Consider the following 24,083-nt stretch of genomic DNA (forward strand, 5'->3'; position numbering starts at 1 on the left):
TTGCTTGCGAATTACAGCAGGTTTTGATGAAGTAACAACTGTTTGTGCACAAGTGCTTGTGCTTCACAGTATATACTTCTGTTACTACTTCTGTTACATGTGTCCTCTGTCTGTCTGTCTGTCTGTCTGTCTGTCTGTCTGTCTGTCTATCTATCTATCTATCTATCTATCTATCTATCTATCTATCTATCTATCTATCTATCTATCTATCTATCTATCATCCAATCCTATCTATTATTGTAACTAACCCTAACAATAATAAAATTATTTGGTAGTGTCAAGTGCAAACAGCTGAGAAAAAGGCACTGTATTAACAGAATTTGTATTCACAGAAAAAGATATTGTAACAAATGTAGTCAAATAAAGCAAGTAATGATTACAGTTAAATTAGGCAGAGAAAATGTAGAGTGATTTTGGTGGAAATAAAAATTATATGGACAACTACAAAAAATGTGGTAATCTTTTTAGAACATGTGTAAAATTTCATATACATATATACATGTATAACAAGCACTTATATATATTTGTTGTTGTTTTTTCCTACCCCATCCCAATTCCATCTCTTCCTTTTCTTTCTTTCTCTATACTCAGGAAATATAGATGTGAGGAGCAGTATATCAGAGGTCAAGTTAGTTTTGTTTGCCAGAGAAATGGAGTGAATGATTGCAAGTTCTACAAAAGTGCTGAAAACTAGAGCAAGTAGATTAATCTATATACCTTGGTAGAATGTTTACTAAAGATTAAAAAATGGATAGGAAAATTTTACAATGTTCAAATGATGGCAGAGAGATAGTGGGTATTTTGTGGCCTGTTGTGAGCAATTAATATTTGTTACAAAAAAAAGCAAAAATAGCTGTTTATATCAGTGTGCCTTTGGAAGTGAGAAACAAAGAATAAGTTTTAAGCAATGGAATAGGGAACTTAAGTATGTAACAGACAAGGTATAGAATGAATGGGTACTGAATGACTCTGGACAAAAAAGTGAGTGTCCAATATGAATTAAATGCACAAATGGCTTGAGAGAATGAATGAAGATAGAAATACGAAACAAATATATGCAGAGTGAATATGGTCAGAGGAAAGGAGAAGACTGAGAAAGTCATAGCTGGATGGAGCTGAAGAAAGATATACTGTATATGTAATGGTATATGGATGTGATGAAAGCAAGAATGGCTTGCAATGAAAGGTATGGAGAAATATAGTGAACGGTGTAAATAGATCTTTCTTTCTTTCTTTCTTTCTTTCTTTCTTTCTTTCTTTCTTTCTTTCTTTCTTTCTTTCTTTCTTTCCTTTCTTTTCTTTCCTTTCTTTCTTTCTTTCTTTCTTTTCTTTTTTGTTTGTTTGTTTGTTTGTTTATTTATTTATTTATTTCCTCATGCTTTTAATTTCTTTGGCTTACTATTTCCTACTCCCTTTCTATACTTTGCATAACACTGGTTACCCAAAAAGGCAATAGTAGTCCTGGCTTACCGACCGAAGTTGTGAAGGTGCTGAAAGAGTGGTACTTACGACTGGTCCTCAAAGCTATGCCATCCATCCCCCGCCCAGTCTTTCTGCATTCATGCATGGCCTGCATCAGCCCTCCCAGGGCCTCCCTCACCGCTCTGCAGCACCCCTGCACTCCTCACTTGGGACTCCTGCCTCTTCCTGCATAATGACTCGTGTGCCTTGGGGTTACAACGGCAACTGGGACTGCCAGGATTGTCATCACTAAGTGATGCGGTCACGGGATGTTGCACTTTATGACCACATTGGTTAGCAACAGCAATCCTGGTCGCAATTGCTGTCATAACCTGAGGGCTACCTTTTCATGAAGATAGGAGTTACTTCAGATTGGCTTGGAAAATAAACCTTGCTATTTTCCCTCAAATCAGAATTACTGCAGCCAGTCTGAAGGGAGCCAGGGAAAGGAAAGTTGTCATCTCCACCATTCAGCCCTTTTCTCAACCCCCAAACTTACTGGATGTGCAGAAGTACTGTATCCTATTGATCACCATAGGTAATAGGAGCTGGGATAGTATCCTTCTTTTGTCCCTGTTCTGATTTCCCCTTGTTGGAAGACTGACACTCTTAGACTCTCTGGTTCATCTTGTTTCATAGGAATAATAGAGTATTTCCTTCCTTCTTCTTTTCCCTACTAAGCTCAGGCATGCAGATGTTATAATGGAATATGTAATTTCTTTAATACATTTTACTGGCCCCTTTGGATCTTGAACATTTGTCTGTAACTACTCTTACTGGTCTTGAGTTACATTTGATCTCTACTCATGCAGTATGTTCTGCTAAACATTGACAGACTCCCTCCCAGCTGAGATGGCTGGCTGGAGATGATAGACAGAAAAATAGATAATATCCCTGAAGTGCAGGATGAGGTAACACAGAGATGTGGAATGAGATAACTGACTTTGCTGCTAGATAGAGGCTTCTAACAGCAAAAACATTTACTGCCTGTGTCTTCTGAACTAGTTAATGTTAGCCCCCCAAAGGGGGAAAATATGAAATATTATTTATTTAGCTAAATAAATTGCAAACAAATCTGATTTTGCCCATTCTCACTAAGCACACTGCTCCACTGCCAGCATTTGTTAATCTAAAGCAGAGTTGTTGAATGAAAAATAGTCATTCATTCCTCTAGTTCATTCATTCCTGTACTGCATTCCCATTCACATATTAACTCTGCTTAGCTTTTCAACATTAGCCAGTCATATAAATGCCAAAAAAATATTGCTAGCTAAATAAATTTTACACAGAAGCTTACATATTCATAGTTGAGAAAATAAATGCAAGATTATGGCCAGATGACTCAAGATGGTAAAACACTTTTTTCTCCCTTACTAGTTTCCCCCTGAAACGATGTTCCTTAGCCTGATGATTCAAAGATTCAGCAGTGCAATTTTGCAGAGATATGCCTTGCTCAGATATGAAATAGCTCAGAACTTATTTTAAGTGGGGTGGGGAATAAGGTTCATGGTGCATATACATTCTGGGCAATTAGGGTGATCTGTACTTTGTGATGGTATCTCATGAACTCTTCAATCTACTCAATGATAAATAAGAATAATGGCAGGAGAAGCTAGCAGGGAAAAGAGCTGAAGGTGGGTGAGATACTAAAAAAGAATCCTTAAGAAGCACAGTTGTAAACAATGCCAATGAGAAACAACAACAACAACAAAAATGCAGCATAACAAACATAGCCAGTGTGACTACAGCAAATACTTAGTGAAGATATGAAAAACAAAATGATACAAAAACACAGATAGGAAATGGAAAGAGGGCCATGAGTACAGATCAATAACCAAGAACTGTAGAGCTGGCCTCCAAGGGTGTTAAAGAATATGTTTCTTTAGATATAATCAGAATAAAAGGAAGAAATAGAATCAGTACACTAGCTGTTCAGTGACTCAAACAAAGAAAAGAAATTCCTATTTTGATTCAGTCTTCTCCAACAAAATTCTATGTGTTCCAACAGAATATTATGAAGGACAGGATGAAGTGTAGAATTGAAGATTCAGATAGAAATTATAACAATAAGACCAGTGGAACCTATTATGAGGGGGGGTAGTAGATTTATTACTTTTCTTCTTAGGGCTGAACTGAAGCCAGGAAGTTACTCTGGAGTTCAAGAGTGCAGAGTGAAATACTATGTTCTCTCTCAAAACACCCTTAACAATTCTATACCTTTCTAAATAAGAACAGATGAAATGGAATGGCGTCTGTTGGTGCAAACAATGCTCCGTAGTTACTCAAGTAAAAAAAAAGCCTATTCTTTACTCTTAAGTTTTAATGGATGTTTCAAATATATTTCAAGTATATACAAAGTAGGTAGGACTTGCAACAAAAAGTTGCAAAATGGAAAGCCATTCAGGTGTCCAAACCCATGATAATCTATTTTGTTTCCCCTCTCTTTTTCATTGACCTCCAAGGGTCAATGCGATCACTGGACTGTTTTGGGTTACTTTTTCCCTTAAGCCTCTTTGTAATTCTGAAAAACTTGTGATCTCTTTGAGTGCAATTAGCCTGTTTTGGCTACCAAAGAAATAATATGCATGTAAATCTCCTCCCTTTCACCTACTTCCCTTTCTGCAAGGCACATTATCAAATACCATCTTGGAGAGAATGGCTATGGATGGAAAGGAGAGCAGCAGACTGCTTGAAATGTTTCCAGAAAATAGTGGCTGACAAGCAATATGGGATAGAGAAAAATGAAGCACATGGCAAATTTGTGACAAGATAATTTTGCTTCTCGAAATAGCTGCCTTTCTACCTCTGTGGCTGGGGGAAGGTAAGAGGAGGGTGGACTAGAAGGCAGACCCTCACATGGGTATTGCTGTAGGAGGTGTGCCTGGGCCGAACCCTCACTGCTTTCTGGAAGGCCCTTAAAATAATTTTATTTCCATGAGTGTTCATAGAGTGTTTGTTGTTGGCCATCTGATTATACTATTGTTAATTGTTTTATTAATTGCATAATTATGACATATTATGTGTTTTTCTGCTCAGAGTGCTTTTTAGTAGAGTGATTTACAAATATTGTAAACTAAATAAAATAAATTACATCTTTTCCCAGCAATAGACCCAATCTATTTCTTGAGGCTAGATAATGAGGACCAAATGTACTTAGGGAGGACCTACATGGTACCTATTTAGCTGTAAGAGAATTGAAAATACAGGTAGTCCTCACTTAGCAACCACAATTACAACCAGCAACTCCATCGCTAAGTGCCACAATTGCTAACTGGGAAATCACGTTGTCAGAAAACGACAGACACGGGTTCGGTTATCCAGTAGACAGAAGTTTTTATTGGGCACGTTTGCAAAGGTGGGTCCCTCCCGCAGCAATGGAGGAACCCCGAAGCAAGGTCTGACAGGTTTTTATACCCCCTATCTGTCCTCCCCCTCCTACGAGGGCTTGGCTCACAATCTCACCTTTTTTACCGCCCCGGAGCGCCGCTAATTAACCGCAAAACCGCAGACATTCCACTTTCCGAATCCAATCAGCGCAATACACATTCCAATCCCCACTTGACCCGACAGCCGCCCCCTGCCGTTTCTCTTCACTCTGGTGCGAACGTGCCTCTTGCCTGCAGTCTTTCCTCCCTCCTGCCGTCCTTCTCCACTCTGATGCGAGTGTGCCTTCTGCCCATCCTCCCTCCTGCCGTCCCCTCAAGGCTGCCCCATGGTGCACAGCGCTCTCCCTTAGCAAACTTGGTTCGTTTGAGGCCCTCACTTCTCCCTGCCTTCTCATAATCCCACCTTTTTCTTTTCACGCCTCTGTTGGGCCTCAAACCTGGCTAACAGGATTGCTCCCTCGTCCCGGACCCGGGGCTTCACACACTGGGACAGGTAATTCCCACAAGCAGGGAGACATTGCATTAAGCAACATACTAGGACCAGTAAGGCAATGAAACCAATGGCTAGTACAAAAAGTTGTTTTAACCAAGCAAAGTTAGGTAACCAACTAGTGAGCCACGACCAATTCCATCCCTCTGGATCCTCGGATATGCAAGAGGCTAAGGTCTTCAACTTGGCTAGTTTTGCTTCAACATAATTCTTATTGTTGGTTAGGTTAAAGCAACAAAGACCTTGAAAAGATTCACAGCCTTGTCCTGCCCTTAATAGGAGATAGTCTATAGCTATCCGATTTTGAATGACCGCCCTCCTGATCTCAGTGACTTCTTCAGTGAGGGCTGCAATGAGAGAGGATGTAAGGTTGACACTTTTAGCCAGGAGGCAGGCCACCTTCCTTAGGTCCAGGTAAGCCCTTCCACTTAGTGCAGGAACCCCTACTAAGGAGAGGGCCAGAGCCATGGCTTCTGTTTCAGACAAGAGTGTCACATCACTCTCACAATCAGATGGCAGCTCCCTTTTTCTTTTTTCTTTTGATGGGTGCGCTTGTATTGGAGGCAGGGCATATAGAGAGGTCAGGCGCCCTATGGCACAAGGGCCCCTGAACTATAGGCTGGAACATAGGTGTAAGCTTCATGTCCACATAACAAAAAGAAACCTTTAGGTAGGTATAGAGGGGTTGAGGCGTAAGGGATATTATAGATCCCTCCACAAGTGAAAGCAGGACCTTTTGAGGGCAGTGGGTGGGTACGGTTCTGGGTATTGTTGAAATATACACATTGAGTTGCATTGGTTATCCCCAAGAGATTTAGAGCTATTTGCCTTTGATTAGTCCAGGGTCTTGGAGTGGGAGAAGACCCAAAATGATAGAACATCCCCCACGGGGATCATCCCCAGTGATATCAATATTCGCTATCTGAGTAACATTCTTCAATGCTTCCAAGCTGATGGGCATTCCAAAGAAACAGGTGGAGGTGACACCCTTCACAGTCAAGAGTTGCCCCACACAAAAAGTTGTGCTGTTCAAAGCTGTCTGTGCCAATTCTACAAAAAAATTGTTGTTAGAGCTGTGCTGTAGAGCATCTAAGCAGTGACATAATAGAATAACCTGGATGCAAGCCTTCATGTTGTTCATCTCCTCCCCTGCCTTAGTTCAGTTCCTTTTAAGTTTTACTTTGAGTCCGTCTCCTGGTTGGGCAGTCCACGGTCGGGGGTCGGGAGCTCGCTTAACCCGATGGTAGTGGGTCCAACCCCCCTGTCGGGTTCGAACCGCCGATTCAGTTGTCAGGAGAACTTGGTATGGTCCCTCCCAAGACGGCTTCAGTTTCTCATCCTTCCACGTCTTTATCAGGACCCAATCCCCTGGCTTGTGGGGGTGTTGGTCTTCCAGCAAGGGGGGCCGCTGAGCGAGGAGTCCCTGTTTTCTTAAAGATAAGAGAGATTGTGACAGTACCAGGAGATACTTTCTCAGGAAGGCATCCTTTAGCTCGGGGATAGGCTCTCCCATTGGAGCCAGGAAAGGTCTTCCCATCATCAGCTCGAATGGGGAGACCCCCACATCCTTGCGAGGGGCTGTCCGCATTCGAAGCAGGGCAACCGGAAGTGTCTTTGTCCAAGGTAGCCCTGTTTCCAATCCCAGTTTGGTGAGATGTTGCTTCAATACCCCGTTAGCTCTTTCCACTTTCCCACTGGATTCAGGATGCCAAGGGGTGTGGAGTTCCCATCGAACCCCCAGGCTTTGCATGACCTTCTGCAGCACCTTGTGGGTGAAGTGGGTCCCCCTGTCAGAATCCAGACTCTCTACTATCCCATACCGGGGGACGATCTGTTCCAGGAGAACTTTTGCTACTACCTGTGCAGTCGCCCTCCGGCTGGGCACCACTTCCACCCAGCCAGTGAGGTGATCTTTGAGTACCAACAGGTACTTCAACCCAGCCACAGGAGGGAGTTCCGTAAAGTCCACCTGGACTCGCTGAAAGGGCCATATTGCCAAGGGCCTTCCTCCCCTCTCCCTTCTCCTCATGGCTTTGCGATTGGTTTTCTGACAAATCAGGCATTTCCAGCACACAGCCTGCGCCTCTGTCCACATCCCCAGGCTCCAGTACCACGGCTTTACAGTATCTATCAAAGCCTGCACCCCCCAGTGAGACCCTTTGTGCAGTTTCTCCAACATCCCCCTCATGTCAGCACGGCTCACTACTGGGGTCCCCTCAATTGTAACCCAACGACCTGCTTCCTCCCTGCAACCTTCCCTTTCCAGCAGCACCTCGTCCAACTTCCCCGGCGTCCAAGCCGGAGGTTCTTCTATCTGGGGATTGCAATCATGATGGCAATGGGGACACCCTCCGCTGCCTCCTTTGCTACTCGATCAGCAAGTCGGTTCCCTCTTGCCTCCATCGAGTCCCCCTTCTGATGTCCCATTATATGCACCACTGCAATCCTGTCGGGTTCTTGAAGAGCTTCCATCATCCCCTCTATCAGTTGCCGAGCTTTCACCTCCTTCCCAGCAGTTGTGAGTAAACCCCGTTCCAGCCAAATTTTCCCGAAAGTGTGCACTACTCCCCAGGCGTATCGCGAGTCTGTGTAGACGGTGAGGGACACTCCCTTTCCCAACTCTAGTGCCCGTTTCAAAGCGTGCACTTCACACAGCTGAGCCGACCAGTCCGCTGGTAGTGCCCCCTTCTCTATTGTCTCTCCCTCCGCAGTCACTATCGCGTACCCTGACTTCCTTTGTCCCTGCTCTACTCGGCTAGACCCATCCACGAACCAGACCTCACCCTCTTCCAGCGGGACCTCCTGCAGGTCCTCCCGGGTCTTTGTTTGCAGCTGCAACAGGGTGGAGCACTCGTGCTCCGCCGGCTCCCATTCTTTCCGCTCCCCCGCAAGAAACTCCGCTGGGTTCAAATTCCTGTCTGTTCCTACCACCACATCAGGACTTATCCGGAGAACTGTCTCATATTTCAACATCCTCCCTTCTGTCATCCAAGCAGCCGCCTGCTGACTAAGCACACTTAAGATCTGATGGGGTGAATGGACAATCACGGGGCTCCCAAAAGTGAGTTTTTCCCTTCTGTCACTAGCACAGCAGCGGCAGCCACTGCCTGCACACAAGTCGGCCATCCCCTCACCACTGGTTCTAGGGCTTTGCTCAGGAAGGCCACTGGTTGATATTTCCCAGCCCGTCTCTGAGTCAGTACTCCAATGGCAGTTCCCCCATGGGCTGTAACGTATAGGTGAAAGGGGAGGGCCAAGTTCGGTAGAGCCAGAGCCGGGGCCGTCACCAGGCTCCTTCGTAATTCCCCCACTTCTCTGTGTCCCTGTCTGTCCATTCTACCCTGTCAGATGATCCTTTCAACTTCTCATACAGAAACTGAGCCTTGCTCATGTACTCATCTATCCATAGCCTGCAATATCCTACTAGACCCAGAAACCGCCGCACCTCCGTTTTAGTATGAGGGGCTTCAACTGCATTATCCCCTGTATCCGAGAAGGATCAATCAACTTCTCGCCCTTCCGGAGTACATGTCCTAAATACTTGACCTCCCTTTCCACAAATTGGACCTTCCCTTTTGACACCTTCAATCCTTCTTCAGCCAACCAGTTCAATAAAGCCACTGAGTCTTCTCTCACCTTTACTTCCTTCTCTCCAGACACCAACAAATCATCCACATACTGCAGCACCTGAGAACCCCCAGGGGCCCGGAACCCCTGGAGTTTCTCTTCCAATGCCTGTCCAAACAAGAGGGGGCTCTCGGTGTACCCCTGGGGCAGCACCGTCCATCTCAGTTGTTGCTTCCTCCCAGTCTCCGGATCTTCCCACTCAAAAGCGAACAGATCCCTACTTTCTTCTGCCAGAGGGCATGACCAAAAAGCATCCTTCAAGTCTATCACCGTGAACCACCGATCCCCGGGAGGGATCTTCCCCATCAAAGTGTAGGGGTCAGGCACTACCGGGGTCCGGGCCAAGACCAAATCGTTGACCCTCCTCAGATCCTGCACCAGCCTGTAACTATTGTCCTTCTTCTTCACAGCTAAGATAGGGGAGTTGAAGGGGGACATAGCCGGTTCCAACAGCCCTTGCCGCCTCAGCCCATCTATGATGGGCTTCAGCCCACGCCTCCCATCCTGGGACAGCGGGTATTGGGCTTGCCGCAAACCAGTCACCCCCGGTTTCAAGGGGATGCTAATTGGGGCAATGCGGAACCGACCCGCCCCCCCTTCTCCTGCCCATACCTCAGGGTTCACAACCTCCACGTCCGCCTCCCGCAACAAACACATCCTTTCTGCCTGTTCCACATTCCACAACTCCACTCCTAGACTACCCATTAGATCCCTTCCCAGTAAGTTCACCCCTGCCTGTGGGATCAGTAACACATCTGCAGTTACCTCCTTCCCATTCCACTCCAGTCTCACTCCCTCCAGTACGTCTGCCTTGACCGGAGAACCTCCCACCCCCATCACCGATACCGACGTGCCCCGGGATTTCGCAATCCCTGGGATCGGTTGGCACAACGATGTTCGAGAGGCTCCGGTATCCACGAGGAACTGCTGTTCCTCGCCGGTGGGACCCACCGTGATGTTTACCAAGGGTTCCCCGTGGGTCCCGGTTGGGGAACCATGACCCCCCTAGTTGTACAGGGGGAAACTCCTCTCACCCGTGGGGCGATCCACCTGGCAGTCCCGAGCAAAGTGTCCTACTCGCCCGCAGCGGAAACAACCTTGCCTATCCCCAGTCCACCTCTCCCTTCTGGGGTCGACGCCACCTCTCCGGGGCCAAGGTCCCCGGACCAGATGGGGAGAAGGTCGCGCCTCCCTCAGTCCCTCCCCCTTCGTCTCATTCTTGGCCGCCGCCTGAACGGCTGCCATCATCATTTGAGTTTTCTGCCTGGTCTTCGCCTCCTCCCTCCCCACATAGGTCTGTTGAGCAATCCTTAGGAGTTCCCCTATCCCCTGTTCAGTCCAACCCTCCCGTTTTTGTATCTTCTTCTGAATGTCTGGCCATGCTTTGGTGACGAACTGCATTTTTAACAAGGTCTCAAAGGCTGGGGTGTCCGGAGTCACACCCGAGAATTTGGTCAGGCCAACTCGGATCCTCTCACAAAAATCTCCGGGCGATTCATCCTTCCCCTGGGTTACCTCAAAAGCCTTGGTCAAATTCTTCCCCTGGGGCACTGCTGTTCGGATGCCCTCCAAAATCATCTCTTTCATGTCTCTCATGTTCTGCCGGTGTGCGGCATTATTGGGATCCCAATTTGGGTCTGCCAGAGGGAATTTAGTATCTGCGGCCGGGGCATTTGGGACATTTGCATTCCTTCGCTCCCAAGCCCCGAGCGCAGCTCGCCGAATCTGGCCCCTCTCTTCTGGCGTATAGAGGTGGGCTAAAATGTAATTCAGTTCCCCCCAGGAGTATTCCACCGGGCCGAGAAAAAGTTCCAATTGTTTGGCGGCGGTATGGGCATTCTCTTGCATACAAGGGAGGGTCTTTTTTAATTCCCTCAACTCACTGGGTTTGATGGGAACTGTTACGTAACTGGTGACGGTCACCCCCTGTGCGTTCGTTCCGTTCGGGACTTCCCGGACGGGGAAGGCACTGGCCGACCTTAGACTAAAGGGCAAGTTCTGAATGTCTTGGTTCAGCTGGTCCAGCTCTTTCCGCAGCCCGGGATAGGGTGGGGGTGCCGGAGGGGGAGCGGTAGGAAGAGGAGGAGGAGGAGGAGGTGGCGGCCCCCATTGAGGTCTAGTCAGCCAGAGGTCCTCCTCCTCATCCTCCTGTTCTTTTTGGACAAAAATTTTGGCTAACTTGGGTCGAGGCCCCTCCCAATGAACATGGAACCAGACTTCCACATAGGGTTCCTGTGTTAACATTTTATGCTCCACAATGTAGTTTTTTAGTTGGGTCACCCAGTAATTACTGGGGATTCCAAGAGTATCCCAATGGTAGGGGAATTCGGGGTCCACTAGTGGATATTTTGGCCATTCTTTAGTGCACAAAGTTATCATGGTTGGTTTTTCCAGACCCCTGGTGAATGGACACAACCAGGGTGTCTCCCATTGTTGCAACAATTGTCCTAATGGAGAATCCATGGGGATTCCCCCTACTGCGTTTTTCCCACTGGCCCCTGGCCTTACACTCTTACTCTGCGCCTTACCCATCCTTCCTGACTACGTTTCCCACCTTACAGAAGGTCCCGGACTCTTCTGTCCCCTTGCGGCGTCCAACGCCTCGTAACCACGCTAATCTCCCCGAGATTATGGGTAGGCTGTACTCACCAGACCTCCCGGAGGTCCCCTCGTCGGCCGACTTCCTCTTTACTTCTGTCTGACTGGCGATTGGAGTCCCGTCCTGGACCCGACTCCGGGGAAAACGGGAGACACCTCAACGGGGTGTTACGGCCGATTACTCACCGGTTCCCCACAGTCCGGTCCACGTCGAGGACTCCTGGCTGGCTCGCCAATTTTGTCAGAAAACGACAGACACGGGTTCGGTTATCCAGTAGACAGAAGTTTTTATTGGGCACGTTTGCAAAGGTGGGTCCCTCCCGCAGCAATGGAGGAACCCCGAAGCAAGGTCTGACAGGTTTTTATACCCCCTATCTGTCCTCCCCCTCCTACGAGGGCTTGGCTCACAATCTCACCTTTTTTACCGCCCCGGAGCGCCGCTAATTAACCGCAAAACCGCAGACATTCCACTTTCCGAATCCAATCAGCGCAATACACATTCCAATCCCCACTTGACCCGACAGCCGCCCCCTGCCGTTTCTCTTCACTCTGGTGCGAACGTGCCTCTTGCCTGCAGTCTTTCCTCCCTCCTGCCGTCCTTCTCCACTCTGATGCGAGTGTGCCTTCTGCCCATCCTCCCTCCTGCCGTCCCCCCAAGGCTGCCCCATGGTGCACAGCGCTCTCCCTTAGCAAACATGGTTCGTTTGAGGCCCTCACTTCTCCCTGCCTTCTCACAACGTGACCATGACAGGCTTACTACATCACTTCCCATTTGGTTGTTAAGCAAATCACTGCAGTCGTTAAGCAAGACATCATTTTACTTCCACATTCTCCATTAACTCTGCTTGTCAGGAGCCAGTTGTGAAGGACAAGAATGGCAATCATGTGACCTTAGGACACTGCAACGATCGTAAATGCATGCCAGTTGTGAACTGCCTGAATGGTGCTCATGTGACCACAGGACCCTGTGACAGTTGTAAATGTGAGCACTGGTTGCAAAGCTGTTTTTTTTTTACACCATTCTAACTTCAAACAGTTGCTAAACAAGGCAGTCGGTGAGGACTACCTGTAGAGACAATTAAAAATATCTGGGGTATAAAAAACTCCAGATCACTAGATGGCAGCAAACTGCTGTAGAAAATTCTGTCCTTTTGCTGCCATTTAGCATTTTTTAACAGCCCACTTACTGAAACCCTAATTAAAAGTAAAAAAGAAAGATGAAATAGAATATAGAGTAAGCTGATAGATAGGTCCAGTGGATAACAGAAGTGAAGATATAATGGTGGATTTGGCAGAAAAAGGAGTGAAAGGACAGGTTATCAGTACAATTAAGCATGAAGATTAATAAAATAAGCAGAATAAGAAATCAATGGTTGGGAAGATTTAGAAATGAGTCAAATGTAGAAACAAGTTATTGGGGCTGAGGAGTTGATTGGCTAGGGAGAAGCCGCTTGTAATGCTCAGCATAATTTGATATGTTTAAAATGTTATTGGTTAGTAGGGATATCTTTGTTTGGAAAAGTAATTTCTTTATATACTAGACTTGTGAGTGTTGGATTGGGTTGGATATGTGAAATGAGTTGTGAAGCTCAGTAGTACACTTTATGGAATTTGCAGTAAGTTGATGTTTGCCTTTTTGGAGGTTAGAAAAAGAATCTAAAATTTTAAGCATACAAGACGTCATTGTCAAAATTATCTTAGAATAAAAAGCAAAAATATTAAGCACTGACAGCAATAAGCTGGTAGGAATTGTTCATCATGGCTATCAACATGTTGAGCAGGACCACCAGTGAGATGACGTTGTAGGTCCCAAACATAGTGGCCCCAACAAACTCAGTGAATTCATGTCGAGCTTTAACATTGGTCACATACAGGTTGATGAGTCCAAAGACTGACCAAAATAATGACTGGAGAGTTTCGAATAAACTGGAAAAGAAAACAAACAAACAAAAAAAGCAGCAAAGAATCATTATCACAACTCATTCCAGGTACCTAGAGACCTACAGATGCAGACAAAGTATTTAAAGAAAATGTAACTATTGTTTTTAAATATCATATTCTCCCCATCATAAATTAAACAAGCCACTTCAATTAGATAAAATGAGAAGAACAAAAGGGGAAACTTGTTCTCTGCAAATCCACTATGACAGCCAATTTTGCTACTCTTGGTCAGGAGAATGCATAGGATGATGACATCAGAATAGGACACATGTTTTACTACCTAATACAGGGAAGTGCAGGATGCCGGGTTGCCAATATTAATGGCAGACTGATATTTATCATAATATCTAGTTCCAGGTTACTTTTATCTCTGTTGAAATCAGTGACAGAATGTCAGCTTTCATGTTTTGGCCCGTTAAGTAAGTATTGCTGAGGCAAGGGTTTTTCATAACATATCAAAAGTAATATTTAAAGCATGATTCCAAACAACATTTAGCATTGGCTATCATCATCATCGTCTCACTCAAGTCAATCTTCCTATGATGTATATCAGTAATGCTGGCTTTGCAGTTACTTTCAAATTGGCTTTTTTTCTCCACCTGATGTCTTGCTAAAGAATCAAAAGTGAAGGATTTCTGTCCAAGACACTGAACCCAAAGCTAGACAATTCTTGTCTAAAATTGGTTTTCTTTATTTCTGTAGTGCTAGAGGATCCAAATGAGAACATTTTAACATTGTATATCACTGTTTCTAAAAGGGACTGACCTTTCATCCTTCCTCTAGACACCCTTATAGTAAATATAAGCAGAGTTAGATTACCATTTTCAGCCTACCATTTCTTCTTTCTGCTCTGCCTAACTTATAGTGCCATTGAAGTTGGTGGGGGCTGAAATATTTGTACCCATTTTTTCATAATTGGGTGTACAGGAGGCTTAAGGAGCAACACTGGTCAACAAATTTCTTCCTTACAAAGTACAAAGAAAAATGAAATCAATCTGATTTGGGGGTGGGAGTGTTTAAGGACTGTTATCGGTAAGCCCTTAAACTACCCCAATTCCCCCACAACAACAAAATCTGAAATTTTCAGTCCCATCCATTCTGTTGCACTCTAGAGATAGCAAATGGGGCCCTGGGGACTGATTGCAGTTTGTAGACTTTTCTTACTTTTTATTCTTCCCAATGCAATGAAATGGTGGAAAGAAATTATATAAAGGGGCTCAGGACTCTGTATATCTGTCTATACCTGTCAGCAAGAAAACAGATTGGATTAGGATCAAATTTTGTGAGCCAGGAGAAGCAAGTGAAAAATAGTGTAAGTTCAAAAATAGATCAGATCTCTTTCTCTCTTCTCCCTCCCTCCTTCCCTTTTCTTCTCCTCTCTCTCTCTCTCTCTCTCTCTCTCATTCTCTCTCTCTCTCTCTTATTAGAGTTAGGCACCACCTGACTCTCATGACTCTGGGTGGCTCACAATTTAAAACAAGCAACAATTTTAAAAATGTGCAATATTTTAAAGCTAGTATCTATCCAAACAATACACTATATATACAGAAACATGTCTAACAAAAGGACACATCCATCCTACTCCAAGATCTGAGAGAACATTGTTTTCTCAGTTTTTGAGGCCTCCTGGAATGCCATCAGGATGGGAACCACATAAATCTGTGGAGGGATCTCTTTCCAGAAGACAGGCAGTATGACAGAGAAGGTACACTTTAATGGATAGCATTGTTTAATTGAAGGGAGCCAGAGCCCGCCAACTCTGCCAACTTTTACTGGATGGGCAGAAAACATGGGAGTTAGACATGCAGGGCTTTATACAGTAGGTGATAACCAGCACCTTGAATTACATCTGGAAGCACACCAGCAATCAGTGCAACTTACAAAGCAATGGTGTGACACAGGGATACCAAGGCATGCACATCACAGCCTGTGCCACTGCATTTTGGGCTAGTTGAATCAACTGAATGGTCTTCAAGAGCAGCCCAATGTACAGTGTGTTGCAGTGGTCAAGCCACGAGCTGAGTAGGGCATGAGTGACTGGCTGAAGGACCTCCCAATCCAGAAAGGGTTACAACTGGCAGACCAGATGAAGCTATACAAAGCCCTTCTTGGCCACAGCTGAAACCTGCTCTTTGAGCAGGAGTTGGTAGTCCAAGATGACTCTCAGACTGTGCACAACTCTTTAATGAGGAACTTTAACTCCATCCAAAATTAAAGATGGAAAATCACTGGATGTGGAGGGCTCTTAAAGTCACTTAGTTGTAGTAGGATTAAGTTGGAGCTGGTTTCTCCCCATCCAGGCCCATCCAGCCTCCAGGCACTGGGATAGAACCTCAACAGCATCACTTGGCTAGCTCAGTGTTGAGAAATATAACTGGGTATCATCAGCATATTGATGAGACTCCACCCTGAACTGGCAGACAGCTCACACAGCAATTTCACACAGATATTAAATAGGAGAGAAGAGAGTACTGAATCCTAAAGCATCCCACATAAGAAATTGCCAAGGAAGCAATTTCTCACCTCCTGTCAACACTAAATGGAACTGGCCATGAAGGAAGGAAAACCCCCATAAAATGGTGGCCCCAATTTACAGCCCCCAGAGCCAGTCCAGGAAGAGACCATGTTTGATGGTATCAAAGGCCGCTGAGAGATCAAGAAGATGTATCACTCCCATCTCGGGTCCACCAAAGGTCACTGACATGAGTGGTCAGTGCTGCCTCTGTACTGAATCCCAGCATGAAACCTGACTGAAATGAGTCTAGATACACTTTATCTAGATTCTCTGTAACTGTAGTCCAATCACCTCCTCTACCACCTTCTCTAAAAAAGGAAGATTGGAGATAGAATTGTTTGGTCCAAGGACAGCCTTCTAAGAAGGGGATATACGATCACCTCCTTCAAGCATGAAGGCACCACCCCCTCTCTCAAGAAGCCAACTACAGCATGGATCCAACTACAGATCAGCTCCGAGGCCTCCTGAACAACTCAGGAGGGACCTGCATCTAAAAAACAGGTAGCTGAACTAACAGTTTGGAGAATCTTGCCCACTTCCTCAAGAGTAATTGACTCAGACTCATTCCAGATCACGCCACAAAGCTGAGCTCTGGACACTTCATCCAGACCTGCCAGTTGAAGTTTGACTTTGAGTAGATCTGAGCAACTTTATCTGCCAAATACTTAGAATATTTTCCACAGATCTGTTAGGGACTGTGGAGGAAAAAAATCCAGAGAAATCCCCCCAAGGCATTCCTGGGGAGAGGCAGTTGGGCAGTGGTTTGGAATGGTGCCAACTGCTCCATTCTTAATTCCACCCTCTCCCATTTCTGATCATGTGTTATATTTTGCATGCTTTCCCTATCTTGTTTTTTAATTTCAGTTGAATATTCAACATGTTTAAAGCCTGGAAGTTGATAGATACTTATCTAGCTGTTTGGGGAATTCTGGATCAAATGTCTCCCTTATTTAACTATATAGATATGTAGAAACCACTTTTTAATTTTGATCAGCCTTTTTTGTTTTCCATTTGGCATCCATCCAGTAATATTTGCAATTAGAAGGAATTTAAACTTGAAGTAATCTGGAACTAGCTATCATTTTCCCTGATCCCTGATCCCATCCAATCTATGTTAGAAATAGATTTTCAAAGACACAACTTACTTTCAGATGCATTTATATTTTCCTGTGGGCTGCAGTCTAAAATTCTCTTGGTAATCCTTTAAGGATCAGTTTTCATGGTGATCAGAAGATAAACTGCGAACTATTGGTAGATCCTTGAGTGATTTGTAACAAAATTGCAATGATTTTTTTTTACTACTTTTTGTTTAACAATAACAACAGGAATATGACTTTCCTTTGTCCCAAATTATTTCATTGAAATGAAGCGTGACTTTCTCACCAGATTCTAATTGATTAATCCAAAAAGTTAGTAAAAAACACAGTAGATTATATGAGACTGCTCCTAGTTTCTATATTACACTATTTCCACTCATCAATCCCTCACAAAACAATCTGAAGCCAGTCAAACATTATTTCTGCCAGACTTGAAACACTGAGAATGTACAAGTGCAAAACCCTTCATCCAATCAGTGTCACATCTCCTACATTATCTGAGATCCTAGAGAAACAAAAATATCTTTGCTCCTACTCCAATCAAAAATAAAATTAAGTATAAAAAGGTATAAAGGGGCACTATAGGTACAGTCAATCAACCTCACCTAGTTCCAGGTAATTTGGTAAAAATGGTAATCAAAGAAAAAATAATTGAGCACATATAGGACCAAGCTTTAAACAGCACAGATTTTGTATGGGTTCTTAAAAGGTAAATTCTGCTTCATTAACTTTTTAGTGTTCAAAGGTGGAGGGGGTAATTCTGTCAACTACAGACATTCATGGAGAGGGCTTTGGTAAGTGTCACAACATTGTGATGCACAGTCTTCCTTTTTTGTACTTGTGTCACAAAGTCATATGCAAAGGGTAATCATGACCTAATAATGCATATAATGTTTTTGAGGAAATCTCAACTTCTTGCAGATGTGTATAATATCAAAAACTGACCAATTCCTCATTGGGAGAGGATAGCTATAAAGAAAAAAAAAGTGCTGTTTCAGAGGATGAAAGTGAAATGAAATTTAAGAAGGGCCTCATCAGAAGAAAAGGGAGCCATTTATTTTAAAGGAATATAGCTGGGGTTTACTTATTAGGTGGCTGCTTGCTGGAACTGAGAGCATTGGAAGAGGAAGGAAGGAAGGAAGGAAGGAAGGAAGGAAGGAAGGAAGGAAGGAAGGAAGGAAGGAAGGAAGGAAGGAAGGAAGGAAGGAAGGAAGGAATAGCAGCATATTAGCATATGTGTGCACATGTGCTATGCAAGACTGCTGAATAGCAGAGGGAGGGAAGAAAGAAAAGCCTTGGCAGCTGGACAGGAGACTCCCAAGGAACTTAATTGCAACAGACCCAGACAAACCTGAGAGAAGAGGCAATGACCTATGTATGTGATGCCAGTGTAGGCCCAAGTAGAGAGTTTCCTGAAGGTCTCAGGGCAGCAGAAAGGCTAGTAACAATTGGATGTACCTAGAGAGGGGACCAAACCAAAAGAAGAAGGAAGGGAGGGGAAAGTGGTTAGTGCTCCTATCTTTGGAGTGCCAAGCAGCCAGTACTGTAAGTGTAGTTGAAGAGATTCAAGAGGTGTCTAGAAAGTTGGGCTGACTGTAGTGTCTTCACGGTCATCCAGAAAGTACAGCCAGCCATACAAGCAGAAACTAGCCACACTAGCAGCTACCACAGCTAAAAAGAGCAATAGGTAAGGAGAGCTCAACAGCATGTAGTAGGAGAAAGAGAGAAGGCTAGGAGAGAGAAGCAGAAGGCCCAAGAAGAAAAAGAAAGCCAAGGAGAGGCTTTGTAAGACTTGAAAAACTTGGGTGGCAGCAGTGGGAGGGAGCTTCATGGGGTGACAGTAGCAACCAATACTCTCTGCCACAACAACAGGTAGAAGAAATAATCAAGCCAGAATGGACCAGATGCACTGTGGCCAAGATAGGCAGAGTTGAAGGAGCAAACACCAATGGGCCATCATCACAGAGCTAAAACCAGATGTGGTGTCAAGGGATGTGACACTACCAGATGTGACATTGGTGGCAGCATCAAGCAACATCAGCAGCAATTCCTACTCCACAATGATAAAATCCAGGCTCCAGCTGAGTCAGCTGATAACAGAAACTAGCCCAACAATAACATTTGCCAAGGATAAGTAGTTGTGATATATATATAGAATAGAATAGACCAGGATAGAAAGAGATAAGAAAGAGCTGAAGTTACTGTAGACAGTAAAGAGTAGAAGTGAGGTAGCTAGGAAAAATAGTTAAATAGAATAAAGATAAATTTTAAAAATGTAATAGAACTTAAAAGATAAAATAGTCTATAAAAATAGTCAACATAGGGTAGAAACATCGACTGTAAATTAAAAAGCAATAGATAATCTTCCTTTTCTAACGAAAAGTAATTTTTTGTTTATAATAAAACATTTTCCCATTGGAACCGATGTATGAGCATCCTGTTTGAGAGCTGTACCATGACACTCATCAAAGGTTCTTGAGTGGTCAAAGTGGTCAAAGGTTCTAGTGATCATGAAATAAGAGGGCTTGTCTTTTTATGATGGACTGATTAAAAATTAGAAAACAAAGAATGCCAGTAAATGGGCAATTTTCCTAATGGAAGGAAGTAAGAAGTAGAGAGCTTCGAGGATCTGTGCTAGGACTTATCTTGACTTAGGATTAAGAAGTGTGTCACGTTTGTTGCCCCTTCATGGATCACTGCCTTGTCGTGGCGAAGGGGCTTGCATAACTCAGTGAAGCCATGAGCTATACCGTGCAGGGCCACCCAAGACGGACAGGTCATGACAGAGAGTTCTGACAAAATGTGGTCCACTGGAGAAGGAAATGGCAACCCACTCCAGTATCCTTGCCAAGAAAACCCCATGGACATTGTTAAAAGGCTAAAAGATATGACGCTGGAAGATGGGCCCCTCAGGTCGGAAGGTGTCCAATATGCTACTGGGGAAGAGCGGAGGGCAATTCCAAGTAGCTCCAGAAAGAGTGAAGCGGCTGGGCCAAAGCCGAAAGGACGTTCAGCTGTGGATGTATCTGGAAGCGAAAAGGTCCGATGCTGTAAAGAACAATATTGTATAGGTACCTGGAATGTAAGATCTATGAACCAAGGCAAGCTGGATGTGGTCAAACATGAGATGACAAGACTGAACATCGACATCTTGGGAATCAGCGAACTGAAATGGACGGGAATGGGTGAATTTAATTCGGGTGACCATTATATCTACTACTGTGGGCAAGAAACTCTTAGAAGAAATGGAGTTGCACTCATAGTCAATAAGAGAGTCGGAAAGGCAGTAATGGGGTACAAGCTCAAAAACGACAGAATGATCTCAGTGCGTATCCAAGGCAAATCATTCAATATCACAGTCATCCAAGTCTATGCCCCAACCACTGATGCTGAAGAAGCTGAGGTTGACCGCTTCTATGAAGACCTACAACATCTTCTAGAACTAGCACCAAAAAAAGATGTCTTTTTCATCATAGGGGATTGGAATGCTAAAGTAGGAAGTCAAGGAGTAATCGGAATAACAGGCAGGTTTGGCCTTGGAGTACAAAATGAAGCAGGGCAAAGGCTAATAGAGAACAAGCTAGTCATAGCAAACACTCTTTTCCAACAACACAAGAGACGACTCTACACATGGACATCACCAGATGGTCAATACCGAAACCAGATTGATTATATACTTTGCAGCCAAAGATGGAGAAGCTCTATACAGACAGCAAAAACAAGACCAGGAGCTGACTGTGGCTCAGATCATGAGCTTCTTACTGCAAAATTTAGGCTTAAATTGAAGAATGTAGGGAAAACCACTAGACCACTCAGGTATGACTTAGATCATATTCCTTGTGAGTACACAGTGAAGGTGATGAATAGATTTAGAGGATTAGATTTGGTAGACAGAGTGCCTGAAGAACTATGGACGGAGGTCTGTAACATTGTACAGGAGGCAGCAACTAAAACCATCCCAAAGAAAAAGAAATGCAAGAAAGCAAAATGGCTGTCTGATGAGGCTTTACAAATAGCTGTGGAAAGAAGGAATGTGAAAAGCAAGGGTGAAAGGGAAAGATATAAGCAACTGAATGCAGATTTCCAGAGAATAGCAAGGAGAGATAAGAAGGCCTTCTTAAATGAACAATGCAAAGAAATTGAGGAAAACAATAGAATGGGGAAGACTAGAGATCTCTACAAGAAAATTGGAGATATGAAAGGAACGTTTAGTGCAAAGATGGGCATGATAAAGGACAAAAAAGGCAGGGACCTAACAGAAGCAGAAGAGATTAAGAAGAGGTGGCAAGAATACACAGAAGAACTATACAAGAAAGATCTTAATGTCCCCGATGTCCATACTGGTGTGGTCACTGACCTTGAGCCAGAGATCCTAGAGAGTGAAGTCAAGTGGGCCTTAGGAAGCATTGCTAACAACAAAGCTAGTGGAGATGACAGTATTCCAGCTGAGTTATTTAAAATACTAAAAGATGATGGTGTTAAAGTGCTGCACTCAATATGCCAGAAAGTTTGGAAAATGCAACAGTGGCCACGGGATTGGAAAAGGTCAGTTTATGTTCCAATTCCAAAGAAGGGCAATGCCAAAGAATGCTCAAACTATCGCACAATTGCACTCATTTCACATGCTAGCAAGGTTATGCTCAAAATCCTACAAGCTAGGCTTCAGCAATACATGAACTGAGAACTACCGGATGTACAAGCTGGGTTTCGAAGAGGCAGAGGAACTAGAGATCAAATCGCCAACATTCGCTGGATCATGGAGAAAGCACGAGAGTTCCAGAAAAATATCTACTTCTGCTTCATTGACTATGCAAAAGCCTTTGATTGTGTCGATCACAACAAACTGTGGCAAATTCTTAAAGAGATGGGAGTACCAGACCACCTTACCTGTCTCCTGAGAAATCTGTATGCGGGACAAGAAGCAACAGTTAGAACCGGTCATGGAACAACCAATTGGTTCAAAACAGGGAAAGGTGTACGACAAGGCTGTATACTGTCACCCTGCTTATTTAACCTATATGCAGAGTACATCATGAGAAATGCCAGGCTGGAAGAATCACAAGCCGGAATTAAGATTGCAGGGAGAATCATCAACAACCTCAGATATGCGGACAATACCACCCTAATGGCAGAAAGTGAAGAAGAACTAAAGAGCCTCTTGATGAGGGTGAAAGAGGAGAGTGCAAAAGCTGGCTTGAAACTCAACATTAAAAAAACTAAGATCATGGCATCTGGACCCATCAATTCCTGGCAAATAGAAGGGGTAGAAATGGAAGCAGTAACAGACTTCATTTATTTGGGCTCCAAGATCACCGCAGACGGAGACTGCAGCCATGAAATTAAAAGACGCTTGCTCCTTGGGAGGAAAGCTATGGCAAGCCTAGATAGCATATTAAAAAGCAGAGACGTCACCTTGCCGACAAAGATCCGCATAGTCAAAGCTATGGTTTTTCCAGTAGTAATGTATGGCTGTGAGAGCTGGACCATAAAGAAGGCTGAGTGCCGAAGAATTGATGCCTTTGAACTGTGGTGCTGGAGAAGACTCTTGAGAGTCCCCTGGACTGCTAGGAGGTCAAACCAGTTAATCTTAAAGGAAATCAACCCTGATTGCTCATTGGAAGGATCGATAATGAAGCTCAAGCTCAGATACTTTGGTCACCTAATGCGAAGAGAGATCTCTTTGGAGAAGACCCTGATGCTGGGAAAGATTGAAGGCAAAAGGAGAAGAGGACGGCAGAGGATGAGATGGTTAGATAGCATCACTGAAGGCAATGAGCATGAAACTGAGCAAACTCAGGGAGGCAGTGAAGGACAGGAAGGCCTGGCGCAATATGGTTCATGGGGTCACGAAGAGTTGGACACGACTTAACGACTAAACAACAACAATACGTTTGTTGATGTTATTCAGCAATTTAGGATGGTAAAATGAAAAGTAATTGTGAAGGGCTCCAGAAGGATCTTGCTACTCTTATATTCTTATGTAAATGCATGACTAGTATCCTTCCTAGCTACATTTTCAAAAAACATATCTATTTGGTTGTTTGCAAAATATTTTGCTATGAGGCTAAACTTTCTGACTGGAAGGATGCTGTTGCTCTGTTTGAATTTGAAAACCTTTTGCAGGCTATGATGGTAAAAAGACAGGATGATGAAACTTAGAGGGGACAGTGGTTGCCAGAATCAAAAAGCCATGAGGCAATGTGAGCAATGAAAAAAGTATCTGCTTAGAAACTTTTTATCAATTTAGCATTACTGTACAAATAGAAAGATTGCTTTTTTTATGATTCTAAATACACCTCAGTGGAACCAGAAATAAATTGGCTTAGCTGCTGGATGGAAACAATGGTGGTACAAACAGTAGTACAAAGCTGATTCTGGAGTGGTAAATAGATCCCCTTAGCAGCAGAAATCTAAATCTAAACTTAGAGCACTGTAAAGTATAAAGTTCAGTAACTTCAGCTCTTAACATTTATTAATAATAAATAAATTGTTTAGTTTTAACATAGGACTTGTAAATATTAGTTTATAGTACTATCTTGTAGTCAGGATAACTTTAGTTTTTGAATCAATGTGATAACATCAAAATCATTTTTAGCATTATTATGAAAAATGCCATAACCATGACTTTTGAGGCCATAGCAAAATTAAAGCTAAGGTAATAGCATATAAGTAATGACTGTAACATCCATGAACTGGAACCAATTTAATTAATCATAGCACTTCCTTTCCATTGCCCACAAGTGGAATGAATATCACTTTCATAACAGTAATGCCTGTTCCTTTGATAAGATTGTTGTATCCAAAAGTGGTCTCATTCATCAGCATCAATGACATTTCAGAATGTCTGTATTATTCAGACCATGACCTATATAACTTTAGCCTCCATATATTTTGATGTATTTCAATTTATATTATTAATATTGCAAAATAATTGTTAGGATCAAAACTTTAAAAATACTGTATCATGC

At 43.8% G+C, this 24,083-nt stretch overlaps 1 protein-coding gene across 1 annotated transcript in view; it reads right to left on the minus strand.

The window, feature by feature from the left end:
• The window catches only part of TRPC4 (transient receptor potential cation channel subfamily C member 4), a 149,759-nt gene that overhangs the window by 21,572 nt on the left and 104,104 nt on the right, over positions 1 to 24,083 (minus strand). Inside the window, exon 7 of the mRNA XM_088137556.1 lies at positions 13,293 to 13,488. Within this exon, the coding sequence (XP_087993682.1) occupies positions 13,293 to 13,488 (196 nt within the window). The remainder of the gene's footprint in view (positions 1 to 13,292; positions 13,489 to 24,083) is intronic.

Source organism: Python bivittatus, unplaced genomic scaffold, assembly GCF_059951505.1.
Source record: "Python bivittatus isolate LINGU-HERP-01145 unplaced genomic scaffold, Pbiv_v1 ctg000220_np1212, whole genome shotgun sequence".
In the NCBI taxonomy this organism is placed as follows: Eukaryota; Metazoa; Chordata; class Lepidosauria; order Squamata; family Pythonidae; genus Python; species Python bivittatus.